This window comes from Lissotriton vulgaris, unplaced genomic scaffold (assembly GCF_964263255.1).
Source record: "Lissotriton vulgaris unplaced genomic scaffold, aLisVul1.2 SCAFFOLD_654, whole genome shotgun sequence".
Classification (NCBI taxonomy): Eukaryota; Metazoa; Chordata; class Amphibia; order Caudata; family Salamandridae; genus Lissotriton; species Lissotriton vulgaris.
The window spans coordinates 257,128-271,224 of NW_028247511.1; the positions used below are offsets into that span (position 1 = coordinate 257,128).

The following is a 14,097-nucleotide window of genomic DNA, read 5'->3' on the forward strand; positions in this document are numbered from 1 at the left end:
AACTGCCAGATGGCTCGGACGAGCCCCCGTGGTCACTGAGGAACAAAGTTCTGCAATGGTTAAGTCAAAATAGACCCATACAGCCATCGCATCTTAGCAGAATAAATTCAGTGAGAAGAGTGTATTGGATTGGGGACACGAAAAAAAGCCTACAGGGTGACTGTGTTATAGTCAATTGTGACGATCCTGCCATGGTTGACTATATTTCTTCCTGGCCAGCGCTCGAAAAAAGGGGGGGGGTTGACGTACAGCGTCTTTCCTTCTTCTATCCACCTTTAAATACTCCCAATTATGGTGATACAACCGGTTGGGACGAAGACCAAGATTGGCCATGGATGCAGGTGGGGTACACCAATAGAAGTAGAAACAGGAATAGCAATAATCACTGGAACAGAGGTTGGGATTCTCGCCCCTGGTATTATAGTAGAGGAAACCCAAATCACGATTATTGGAGGGGGGCTCCTACAAGGAACAGATACGACTGTTTAGATATGGTCGATTGACCAATAAAGGTCACTACAGGGGTATCAGTAATCTTAGCTCCCCAAATTAAGATCCATGATGTCCCTTCCCAGGTAGAAAGCTCTAATCCCGTGATGATAGAGACCACATTAGATCATGACACGGGTGGTGTAATATTGTCAGGCCAGCATCTAAAAGATAAACCTAGTAAGCCACTGAAGGAGAACGGATCTGAGTCCACAACCGTAACCTTCTCTATGCTTTCACATCTGAGCACAGTAGATAAGTTTAAGAGTCAAATCCACAATGAGATTGGAACCCTGCCTGTGGGCATTGCCCCACCAACTAGCCAGGAAGAACCGAGTCCAACCAATGAGGGGAAATGTTCATTAAAAATAACATCATGGAATATTGCTGGGCTGGCAAAAAAAATGCGGGACCAGCTATTTCTAACTTTCATGGAAAGGCAGGATATAATCTGCCTACAGGAGTGCTGGGACCCAGTTGAGACCCACATTGAGGGTTTTAGCACTTTCTATGTTCCCTCGATCCAGGGCAACCGAGGCAGAGGCTCTGGGGGACTGTGTATTTTCACTTCAAACCTCTGTAATATAGAACAGAGTATGTATGAGGCAAGCGGACCAAAAGCAGGCGTAGGGAGCTTACTACAAGGCCTGTTTTTTAAATCGAACGGGCGCTCCTTTTTCCTGATCAACCTCTATAACAACGCGCCAAAAGTTGAGGTTAAAACCTTAATAGCGGAGTTGGACTCTCTGTTAAAGAAAGGTGGGCAGGCGGCAGACTGCTTACTTATAGCAGGGGATTTTAATTGCCACTTATGCCCCTATAGTCAAACTAAAAACTGTGGCATTTTTGACCTAAAAGGGGATCCGACTACGCACTTTGAACACTCCATAGGGGGCGACCTGTTAAATCAACTCATGCACGAGTGGGATTTTGCTTTTGCAAATGAACTCTGTCAGCCACCTGTAGCGTTCCATACAACTTTTTTTGGCCATGGGGCAGGCACTGTAATTGACTTTATTTTAGTCTCCAACAGGAATCAAGGCTGGGTGGGGGGTTTTGATACGGAGGATCTAGCAATAAGCGATCATTTCCCTATCAGTACCTCCCTTAGTCTAGGGAAATCGGGGTCCCAAAAAACAAGTACTATGAATATACTTCATGGTCATTCAGTCGCGCTGGCCAGAAAAAATGGCTACGCCATTAAATGGGCAAAAATTGAACCTACAAACTTTCTAAAAGATCTGGTACGGAAAGAGTCTAGACAATTTGACACCTGCTTGGAACCAAGTACCAACCCCGAGCTAATAATACAGGCGTATGAAGGGATTAAAGCTACAATAAACGCCAAGTTAACTAAAAAATTAAAGTTAGGGGATGACACAAGATTACATGGCTGGTTCAATCGAGCCTGTACTAAGGCACACAAAGCCCTCTTACAGGCCTTAAAGATCGTACCTAGGGATAGCGGTCTGGTTAAGGAAGCGAGACAGGCTTATAAGCAGACCCTCCGACTTAGACAGAAAGAACTCAAAAACGCAGCCTGGGAAGCCCTGATAAAGGCAAGTGCTCTAAGGGACAATACGTCGTTCTGGAAAGAAATTAATGCCCCCTTCTTTCTGGACAGGAAGGCAGACACCATGGAAATAGGCATACCAGAAGATGTCTGGGTTAATTACTTTACCTCCCTCTACAAGAAAGATTCACTTGCTCCGATCCCACAAGATGAGATGGATGCGGGGCGAGGGGTTCTTTCACCTCTTCAGGAAAATTTCCCACTAAAAGTACTGTTTTCCCCTGCAGACGTGGAACAAGCTATCTGCCAGAGCGCTAGTTTAAAGGCCCCTGGACCTGATGGAGTTCCTATTGATTTGTTTAAAGGGAACGTAGATCTTTGGGCCCCCTTATTAGCAAATGTACTGAATGCTTACACTAAACTAGGTTTTCCCAACACATGGAATGAAGCAATAGTTATCCCAATATTTAAAAAAGGGGACAGACAAGACCCAAAATGTTATCGCCCCATCTCCCTGCTAGATAACCTAATGAAAATAGCAGGCAGGGTGTTACTAACCAAATTACAAACCTGGTCTAAGAGCAATGGAATACTTTCAAAATTCCAATATGGTTTTAAGTCTGGTTTGGGAACCATAGAGCAGGGTCTAAACCTGTCCCTCATAATGAATAAATATATTGGAACAAAAAAAGGGAATCTGTTTTTAACATTCGTCGATTTAACTTCGGCGTTTGATTGTTTGGATCATGGTATGCTGTGGAAAACCCTGAACACAATGGGGATAGATAAAAGTTTCATCCAGGAGTTGTATAGAGATGCAGGCGCCACGGTGAGATTTGGCAAAAATGGCGAGCAAACTAGAAAATTTCCCATAGCAAAGGGTGTTCGCCAGGGCTGCATACTTGCGCCATTTCTATTCAACCTGTACATCAACGAGGTAGCAGCTTCTTTGTCTGATCTGGAGTTGGACTACCCCAAGATAAATGGTCTCGCAGTCCCACTATTGTTATACGCAGATGATGCGGTGATCATGGCCCGCACACAGCGGGGACTCCAAAAGGCATTAACGGGCTTTGCAACCTTTATGAGCTCTAGAGGCCTAAAAATAAACGTGGGGAAAACTTTCACGATGTCATGTACCACCAGTAAAAAAGTTCCTGATTGCAAAACCTTCGTTAATGATTTAAAGATAGCTATGTCTAAAACGTTTTCTTACCTAGGCATTACTTTTAACAATAGGGGGACATGGTCCGCAGCAATCACCTCCCGGAACCTGGCCTTTGGCCGCTCAATAGGGGCGGTCAAGCAATTTGCTAAAAAACTCGGCGGGAAACCGGTAGACACACTACTCAAGATCTATGCAGCAAAATGCGTGTCTACAGCTGTATATGGGGCGGGGATATGGGGACTTGCAGACAGTTCCCAAATTCAGAGGGTGGAAAATGCTTTCCTGAGATATCTTTTAGGAGTCCCGCGTTCCACATCTACTACCATATGCCACAATGAACTTGACAGATCCCATATTAGTGATCTGATAAAGATAGCGCCAGTCATGCTGTGGTACAAGATTTGGACATGCGAGGACACGACCTTTAATAGGGAAGTAATTCATGACTGCCTGCAGCAAGCCAAGGGCTCTAAACAGCCATGGCTGGCCTATGTTAAAAAATTCCTGATTTCCATCGGCCAACCGGAATTTTTCTCAAACCCAACCTCATGTGCCCAAATGTCAAAAAAAGCACTAAAAGAGACATGTCTTGGTCTACTGGAGGAGAGGAGATATTATCTAGATGGGAATAAGTCTACCATCGTAGCCCATCGCCAGATCCTCCATGATCATGGCCTTCACCCCTATCTGGCGCCAAACTTTTCATGTTATCATAGAATGCTCTTAGCACGAATGAGGACGGATTCTTTTTTTAGGCTAATAACGTTCCCCGCTCCAAATGACTGGTCTGGGAATTTGATAAAATGCCCATGTGATGGAGTAGCCACTCAGTCTAACATACACTGTATTCTTTTCTGCCAGTACTATCAGTGGGGAAGGAAAAAACACCTGCTGCCACTATTAAAGCTGTGGGGCCTGAGAAGTTGTAAACCTGCTCTCCATAGATTGTATCTGCTCCAAGATGAGCTTACTATTGTAGTGGTGATAACATTCCTGTCGTTCATTATAAAATGTAGAGGAACCATGAGAAGTGACTAGAAGGCTGAGGGTTTGTTGAGTATTATTCTGTGCCTAATAACACCATATAATACATAAATATGCTATATTTACCTCAACCGTTCCATCAACCCAATGAAATTATTTTCCTACCAAATGTATTTTATAAAAAGTTTTTATGGCTTGTAAGATTAGATTAATTGATTGATATATGTAACAAAGTGTATTTGTTGCAGTGATTTCGTTTTAAATATCAAGTTTTTAATGCTGTGTTTGGAATGTACCTTGCATTGTTCGCTTTTATGGTGTTTTGACAAATACCGAATAAAGTTATTTTTGAATTTGAATTTGAATTTGACTACACTGTTTTGACATATGTCTGTGTTTGCTCTTATTTGACCTTGACACTGTGAAAACTAGAAACTTGACCCAGACAGATTTTAATCAGGAGTCATATCTATTTCAAAATTCTTGAGGTCAGGATCGTCGCTATCTAAACAGTTACCAGGACAAATGACTTTAAATAGACCATGGCAGAGGCTAAACAAATCAGTGTAGACATTTCAGCTTAGCGTTCCAATCACTGCAAGGCACTGTGAGATGGAACACGATGATATTGTTCCTGTTCGGGTCCTTGTGGTGATGCGGGAAAACGCACCAAATGCGTTAGCCCGCCCCTATATGCGTGGCACTCAGTAGGGCTACGGAAGGTGTTCGCCTGACGTGGGCCGCGTGCCGTCTCTGATGATTGTAGCAAAGGATAGCGGGGAGGGACAGAGGAGGATTGGAAGTGTAGGAGTGGGAAAGTGATTGAAAAAGGTGAAGACTCGTGTTTAGGGAGGGAGAAGAAGAAGAGAGCTATGATAGGGTAGAGAGGTCGAGCCAAAGATCCATGAGGGCCATTGGTTTCATTTTCCTGCCTCATACCTGGTGTTAGACAATGCTTTCACTTGAGGGCTGGGGTTTTACCCGAAGGCAGGGCAGGCCCCATTAATCTGGAGGAGAAGTGGGTTTAGCATCGCCTTTCCTTCACAGGGGTGTTGTTCGTGTCCGGCTGTGGCGTCAACCAGCACCTGCGCTTCAGAGGCCGCCTCGACGCGCACGCGCCCTCTGCCCCCACGTGACTCCATAACATTTGACGCCTTCCTGTTTAGAACTAGTAGTGTACTGTTAGTGCCTAGATGCATGCCTAGTGCCCAGGTATGCTGAAGGGCAGGGCCAGATGTAAAGGTGGGTAAACAAGGGCCTAAATTATGCTAGTTTTTGTAACAAACTGTAACAATGAAAAGTGAGTATATTTCGTCTTGGTATTGATTCCACCGCCAAATGGTTCCATGTCATGTTTGATAGCATGATCAGACCGGGCTTTTCAACAGATAGCATGTAATTATGGTCTAAATAATCCTAGCATGCAAAGAGATGTTAGTGTAAAAGTTAGGACTGTATGAAGATGTCACACAGGACGTGGGCAGCTATTTTTTTTTAGCTTTCACAAAATGTAATAGTTCATTTCTAAAAATGTGTCAGTATTTGTTACCATAATTTTAACTTTTGTGTAATTTTAAGGTGTATTCCAAGTTTCTCTAAAACAATCGCTTTATAGCAATAGAGGCAGAGGTGAAAGCTTCTCTAACACAATTAATAGGTATGAAAAGCATACTGTTCCGTCACTCACAAAGCAATGAAACGACACAGGCGAAAATATTGTAAGTTTCCCCATTTCAGAGCAGGTAAAACTCAAGTATCGACTATCACAATGGTGGCGTTGGACATAAAATACCCACGCACTCACCAAATGAATGTGGCCAGTCTTTAAATATGGTGCAGTTAGGACTGGGGATGCAAAGACGACACTCCCGCTACCACAAAGTGTTTATAGGGAAATTGCTAAATCATTCACCTGTATGAAAACTCAAACTTGCTAGGAGAATACAGCAATGTTCTACAACCAGAATATTACGTAGTTCAAAAGTTACACAATTTATTCACAAAGGTTTAAAATATACACTAGACAACGGGAATATGTGTACACAGCCTATATATTAAAGTACAGGCAAGTGTGTACTGACAGGGCTCAGTCTGGACTCTGGAGTCAGTGAAAGTGGAGACCGTGAGTCTGTATTACTGACAGAGGTGAGCCTGGAGTCAGTGAATGTGGTGACCGTGAGTCTGTAGTACTGACAGAGGTGAGCCTGGAGTCACTGACTGTGGGGACCGTCAGTCTGAGTGAGTGTCAGGCCAATGAGGCTGCAGTACTGAGTGCTCAGTGTGGTGTTGGTGAGAATGGTTTAGGTGATTTACTGATCTCAGTATTTTCCTGCCTCCTTACAGGAATGCGTCACTCGAGAAGCACCTCTTGGAATCTGGGGTGAAGGCCCCCAAACCACGGAAGACGGGAACTACCATAGCGGGTCTCATCTTCAAGGTAGGAGCACATTAATCCATCCGCGTGCCACCAACATTGACCAGACAGTCTCGCGTGCTTGCTTCTTTAGTGTGTGACATCACCAATAGCTGCCAGCCAATCACAGACACCCGCTGCTGTCATTGGTGGTTTGTGACTCCAAACTATGTGCTCCCCTCTTCCTCCTGTTGGCTATGTGTTGAAATGTGTAAATAGAGGTCGGCAGGGCAGAACGCTATTAGGTAGAGTCGACACAATGTTCAGGCTTGGCTCTAGAGTCTAGGAGACATGTCAACACCATAGTCGGCTTCTAACTGGTGCAACAAACATCATGTAAACAAATCATGCAGACTCTTAGAAATTCAAAAACGTGTATTTATGTAGCCTGCAAAAGTGTTTCCTGTTAGCACATTAGGTTGTGTTATAGCATTCAGTGACATTTGTTTGAGGTGACACGTCGAGAAATTAATTTTAAAAGATTCCTGCTCCCCTGCACCCCACTGCGAAACCCATGCAATTAGTGATAGAACGGCAAATCAGTTGTCATGGGTACCCAATGTGTGGCCTTAGATGCAGTTATAGAAAGAGCACCATTGTAGTCTAATAAACCATGTACATGATCGGTTATTGTACTGATGTATTTCAAGGTGCTCTTATATGTGAAAATGAAGGAAAACGAGTCACGGTGAAATACACTATTTTCCTAGGATCACACAGTTTGCCAAGCTGGACAGCTGGGATTGATCCCAGGTTTCCTCGTTTCACATTGTGCAATTCAGCCACTACATGGGTATCTCTTTCTCTCTCCCATTTTACATGAAAGGTTAATGGCTTATGAGTTATGATTAATTCTTGGCGGTGCGACAGCATTGCTCTGTGTTAAATTAATAAATGTTATTACATGTTAAATCAAGTTAAAACGTGATTCACTCTAGAAGTAAATTACAAAGTTAAGGGAAGGTAGACTACTCTACTTTCATGTTCATATCACCTTCCACGCCTCACCTGATAAAGACATCAATTTAAGTCTCAACACAGTCAGTGGAGGAAATTATGCACATTAACTGAACAAAGGTCTGGGAAGAGGCTACAGAGTTCGCATAGCACAAGTGAAGAAGAGCACAGCTGCCAGCAGATGTTCACCCAGCAACCACCTACTTTTTTTTGCATTTTTAATTACCCCGTGGTGGCAGGGGTAGTAAGTAGTAAGGGGTGCAGATCCTGAATATCAACTCTAGAATTTTGATGGTCCTTAATATAAAGTTGGAAATATTATGAGCGTCAGAATATCAAAGATGGGTATATTGATGGTAAGTACATCACATTTTGTGCAATAATATTGATATTTTAAGTATTGTTTTCTTAAATATCATTAAGTCTAAAATAATTTGTAATTGTTTTAAATGTTTAGAGTAATTTAATTTTACGGATTCCATTTTAAGTTTTAGTAATAGTTAAAACAGTTCTGGTTTTGGAGAATTATAGGGGTTTTGGGTAGGTGTCTTAATTTTATTGATATTGTATGTGATATTGATAAGTTCTTTTAATGTGCTTTAATTGCAAATCTTTAAAAATGCAGTGATAATTTATTTTAGTGATAATTCAAACATTTTGTATGTGGATTGTGGGTTTTATGGCTCGTTAGGCTGAGTCGTGTTTTAAAAAATAAAGACTTATAATAGGTAATCTCATTTCCACCAAAATTGATTTACCTCGTTGTTTGCAGCTTTGGGGTTAAATTAAACAATCTGCTCTCACACAATCATGCAGTGTTACCCCAATGTTTGTATAACTTGGAGGTAGATTAGTAATTCTGTTCTTCCCCAAATTTGTGCTACCCATTAGTTGTAGGTTTTGGAGTTACAATAGTAAATCTGCTCTCTCTCAATTAAAGTGTGTTAAACCTATGTTTGTACGCTTGGAGTTAGAATAGTAAATCTCCTCTCCGCATATTTGTCCATGTTATTTTAGTGTTTGTACTCAGTATTAGAATAGTACATTTGCCTTTCCCAAAAATATATTGTATTACACCATTGCGTGTAGGTCTTGGAATAGTAAATCTGGTCTCCTCAACTTATGATGTGTTACTCCAATACTTGAATGCTTCGGTTTTATTGTAGTGGCTCTGCCCTCCGCCAATTAGGCTGTGGTATTCCAATGTTTGTATGCCTTGAATTTAGGATAGCAGGTATGCACTCCCCAAAATGTATCTCTTACCTCACAGTTTGTAGCTTTTGGAATTAGCATAGTAAAGCTGCCCCCTCGTCCACCGGTTAGGCTGTGCACCCCAGGGTTTGTAGGCCTTGGAATTAGAATAATAAATCTGCTGTCACCCAGTTATGCTGTATCATCCCAATGATTGTATGTTTTGGAGTTGGAATAGTAATTATGCTGGGATACCTCCATGATTGTTGCTTTGGAGTTGGAATAGTAATTATGCTGGGATACCCCCATGATTGTTGCTTTGGAGTTGGAATAGTAATTATGCTGAGATACTCCCATGATTGTTGCTTTGGAGTTGTAATAGTAATTATGCTGGGATAACCCTGTGATTGTGTGTTTTGGAGTTGGAATAGTAATTATGCTGGGATACCTCCATGATTGTTGCTTTAGAGTTAGAATAGTAATTATGCTAGGATAACCCTGTGATTGTGTGTTTTGGAGTTGGAATAGTAATTATGCTTTGGAGTTGGAATAGTAATTATACTGAGATACTCCGATGATTGTTGCTATGGTGTTGGAATAGTAATTATGCTGAGATACTCCCATGATTGTTGCTTTGGAGTTGGAATAGTAATTATGCTGGGATACCACCATGATTGTTGCTTTGGAGTTAAAATAGTAATTATGCAGGAATACCTCCTTGATTGTTGCTTTGGAGCTGGAATAGTAATTATCCTGGGATACCACCATGATTGTTGCTTTGGAGTTAGAATAGTAATTATGCAGGGATACCACCATGATTGTTGCTTTGGAGTTAGAATAGTAATTATGCTGAGATACTCCCATGATTGTTGCTTTGGAGTTGGAATAGTAATTATGCTGGGATACCACCATGATTGTTGCTTTGGAGTTAGAATAGTAATTATGCAGGGATACCTCCATGATTGTTGCTTTGGAGCTGCAATAGTAATTATGCTGGGATACCCCCATATTATTGCTTTGAAGTTAGAATAGTAATTATGCTAGGATAACCCTGTGATTGTGTGTTTTGGAGTTGGAATAGCATTTATGCTTTGGAGTTGGAATAGTAATTATGCTGAGATACTCCCCTGATTGTTTCTTTGGAGTTGGAATAGTAATTATGCTGGGATACCACCACGATTGTTGCTTTGGAGTTAGGATAGTAATTATGCAGGGATACCACCATGATTGTTGCTTTGGAGTTAGAATAGTAATTATGCTGGGATACTCCCATGATTGTTGCTTTGGAGTTGGAATAGTAATTATGCTGGGATACCACCATGATTGTTGCTTTGGAGTTAGAATAGTAATTATGCTAGGATAACCCTGTGATTGTGTGTTTTGGAGTTGGAATAGTAATTATGCTTTGGAGTTAGAATAGTAATTATGCTGAGATACTCCCATGAATGTTGCTTTGGAGTTGGAATAGTAATTATGCTGAGATACTCCCATGATTGTTGCTTTGGAGTTGGAATAGTAATTATGTTTGGGAGTTAGAATTGTAATTATGCTGAGATACTCCCATGATTGTTGCTTTGGAGTTGGAATAGTAATTATGCTGAGAAACTCCCATGATTGTTGCTTTGGAGTTAGAATAGTAATTATGCTGGGATAATCCTGTGATTGTGTATTTTGGCGTTGGAATAGTAATTATGCTTTGGAGTTGGAATAGTAATTATGCTGAGATACTCCCATGATTGTTGCTTTGGAGTTAGAATAGTATTTGTGCTAGGATACCCCCGTAAATGTGTGTTTAGGAGTTGGAGTTGGAATAGTAATTATGCTGGGATACCACCATGATTGTTGCTTTGGAGTTAGAATAGTAATTATGCTGGGATAACCCTGTGATTGTGTATTTTGACATTGGAATAGTATTTATGCTTTGGAGTTGGAATAGTAATTATGCTGGGATACCCCCATGATTGTTGCTTTGGAGTTGGAATAGTAATTATGCTGGGATACCTCCATGATTGTTGCTTTGGAGTTGGAATAGTAATTATGCTGGGATACCCCCATATTGTTGCTTTAGAGTTAGAATAGTAATTATGCTAGGATAACCCTGTGATTGTGTGTTTTGGAGTTGGAATAGTAATTATGCTTTGGAGTTGGAATAGTAATTATGCTGAGATACTCCGATGATTGTTGCTTTGGTGTTGGAATAGTAATTATGCTGAGATACTCCCATGATTGTTGCTTTGGAGTTGGAATAGTAATTATGCTGGGATACCACCATGATTGTTGCTTTGGAGTTAAAATAGTAATTATGCAGGAATACCTCCTTGATTGTTGCTTTGGAGCTGGAATAGTAATTATGCTGGGATACCACCATGATTGCTGCTTTGGAGTTAGAATAGTAATTATGCAGGGATACCACCATGATTGTTGCTTTGGAGTTAGAATAGTAATTATGCTGAGATACTCCCATGATTGTTGCTTTGGAGTTGGAATAGTAATTATGCTGGGATACCACCATGATTGTTGCTTCGGAGTTAGAATAGTAATTATGCAGGGATACCTCCATGATTGTTGCTTTGGAGCTGGAATAGTAATTATGCTGGGATACCCCCATATTGTTGCTTTGAAGTTAGAATAGTAATTATGCTAGGATAACCCTGTGATTGTGTGTTTTGGAGTTGGAATAGTAATTATGCTTTGGAGTTGGAATAGTAATTATGCTGAGATACTCCCCTGATTGTTGCTTTGGTGTTGGAATAGTAATTATGCTGAGATACTCCCATGATTGTTGCTTTAAAGTTGGAATAGTAATTATGCTGGGATACCACCATGATTGTTGCTTTGGAGTTAGGATAGTAATTATGCAGGGATACCACCATGATTGTTGCTTTGGAGTTAGAATAGTAATTATGCTGGGATACTCCCATGATTGTTGCTTTGGAGTTGGAATAGTAATTATGCTGGGATACCACCATGATTGTTGCTTTGGAGTTAGAATAATAATTATGCTAGGATAACCCTGTGATTGTGTGTTTTGGAGTTGGAATAGTAATTATGCTTTGGAGTTAGAATAGTAATTATGCTGAGATACTCCCATGATTCTTGCTTTGGAGTTGGAATAGTAATTATGCTGTGATACTCCCATGATTGTTGCTTTGGAGTTGGAATAGTAATTATGTTTGGGAGTTAGAATTGTAATTATGCTGAGATACTCCCATGATTGTTGCTTTGGAGTTGGAATAGTAATTATGCTGAGAAACTCCCATGATTGTTGCTTTGGAGTTAGAATAGTAATTATGCTGGGATAATCCTGTGATTGTGTATTTTGGCGTTGGAATAGTAATTATGCTTTGGAGTTGGAATAGTAATTATGCTGAGATACTCCCATGATTGTTGCTTTGGAGTTAGAATAGTATTTGTGCTAGGATACCCCCGTAATTGTGTGTTTAGGAGTGGGAGTTGGAATAGTAATTATGCTGGGATACCACCATGATTGTTGCTTTGGAGTTAGAATAGTAATTATGCTGGGATAACCCTGTGATTGTGTATTTTGACGTTGGAATAGTATTTATGCTTTGGAGTTCGAATAGTAATTATGCTGAGATACTCCCATGATTGTTGCTTTGGAGTTAGAATAGTATTTGTGCTAGGATACCCCCGTAATTGTGTGTTTAGGAGTTGGAGTTGGAATAGTAATTATGCTGGGATACCACCATGATTGTTGCTTTGGAGTTAGAATAGTAATTATGCTGAGATAACCCTGTGATTGTGTATTTTGGCGTTGGAATAGTATTTATGCTTTGGAGTTGGAATAGTAATTATGCTGAGATACTCCCATGATTGTTGCTTTGGAGTTAGAATAGTATTTGGGCTAGGATACCGCCGTAATTGTGTGTTTTGGAGTTGGAGTTGGAGTTGGAATAGTAAATATGCTGGGTTACCCCCAAGATAGTGTGTTTTTGAGTTGGAATGTAATTATGCTGGGACACCCCTGTGATTGTGTGTTTTGGAGTTAAAATAGTAATTATGCTGGGATATCCCCATGATTGTGTGTTTTGAAGTTGGAATAGTAATTATGCTGGGATACCTCCATGATTGTTGCTTTGAAGTTGAAGTTGGAATAGTAAGTACACTGGGATACGCCCATGATTGTGTGTTTTGGAGTTGGAATAGTAATTATGCTGAGATACCCCCATGATTGTGTGTTTTGGAGTTGGAATAGTAAATATACTGGGATACCCCCTTAATTGTGTGCTTTGGAGTTGGAATAGTAATTATGCTGAGATACTCCCATGATTGTTGCTTTGGAGTTAGAATAGTATTTGGGCTAGGATACCGCCGTAATTGTGTGTTTTGGAGTTGGAGTTGGAGTTGGAATCATAATTATGCTGGGATACCCCCAAGATAGTGTGTTTTTGAGTTGGAATGTAATTATGCTGGGACACCCCTGTGATTGTGTGTTTTGGAGTTAAAATAGTAATTATGCTGGGATATCCCCATGATTGTGTGTTTAGAAGTTGGAATAGTAATTATGCTGGGATACCACCATGATTGTTGCTTTGAAGTTAGAATAGTAATTATGCAGGGATACCTCCATGATTGTTGCTTTGGAGCTGGAATAGTAATTATGCTGGGATACCCCCATATTGTTGCTTTGGAGTTAGAATAGTAATCATGTTAGGATAACCCTGTGATTGTGTGTTTTGGAGTTGGAATAGTAATTATGCTTTGGAGTTGGAATAGTAATTATGCTGAGATACTCCCCTGATTGTTGCTTTGGAGTTGGAATAGTAATTATGCTGAGATACTCCGATGATTTTTGCTTTGGTGTTAGATTAGTAATTATGCTGAGATACTCCCATGATTGTTGCTTTGGAGTTGGAATAGTAATTATGCTGGGATACCACCATGATTGTTGCTTTGGAGTTAGGATAGTAATTATGCAGGGATACTCCCATGATTGTTGCTTTGGAGTTAGAATAGTAATTATGCTAGGATAACCCTGTGATTGTGTGTTTTGGAGTTTGAATAGTAAACATGCTTTGGAGTTAGAATAGTAATTATGCTGAGATACTCCCATGATTGTTGCTTTGGAGTTAGAATAGTAATTATGCTGGGATAGCATCATGATTGTTGCTTTGGAGTTAGAATAGTAATTATGCTGGGATAATCCTGTGATTGTGTATTTTGGCGTTGGAATAGTAACTATGCTTTGGAGTTAGAATAGTAATTATGCTGAGATACTCCCATGATTGTTGCTTTGGAGTTAGAATAGTATTTGTGCTAGGATACCCCCGTAATTGTGTGTTTAGGAGTTGGAGTTGGAATAGTAATTATGCTGGGATACCACCATGATTGTTGCTTTGGAGTTTGAATAGTAATTATGCA

The 14,097-nt window shown here is 40.5% G+C and overlaps 1 protein-coding gene across 6 annotated transcripts in view; it reads left to right on the plus strand.

Moving 5' to 3' along the window:
- Nucleotides 1–14,097, plus strand: part of LOC147665155 (proteasome subunit beta type-7-like) — a 154,126-nt gene that overhangs the window by 74,433 nt on the left and 65,596 nt on the right. For all 6 annotated transcript variants that reach the window (XM_086949721.1, XM_086949719.1, XM_086949722.1 and 3 more), the window contains one exon: nt 6,498–6,591. In XM_086949721.1, coding sequence (XP_086805847.1) covers nt 6,498–6,591 — 94 coding nt within the window. The remainder of the gene's footprint in view (nt 1–6,497; nt 6,592–14,097) is intronic.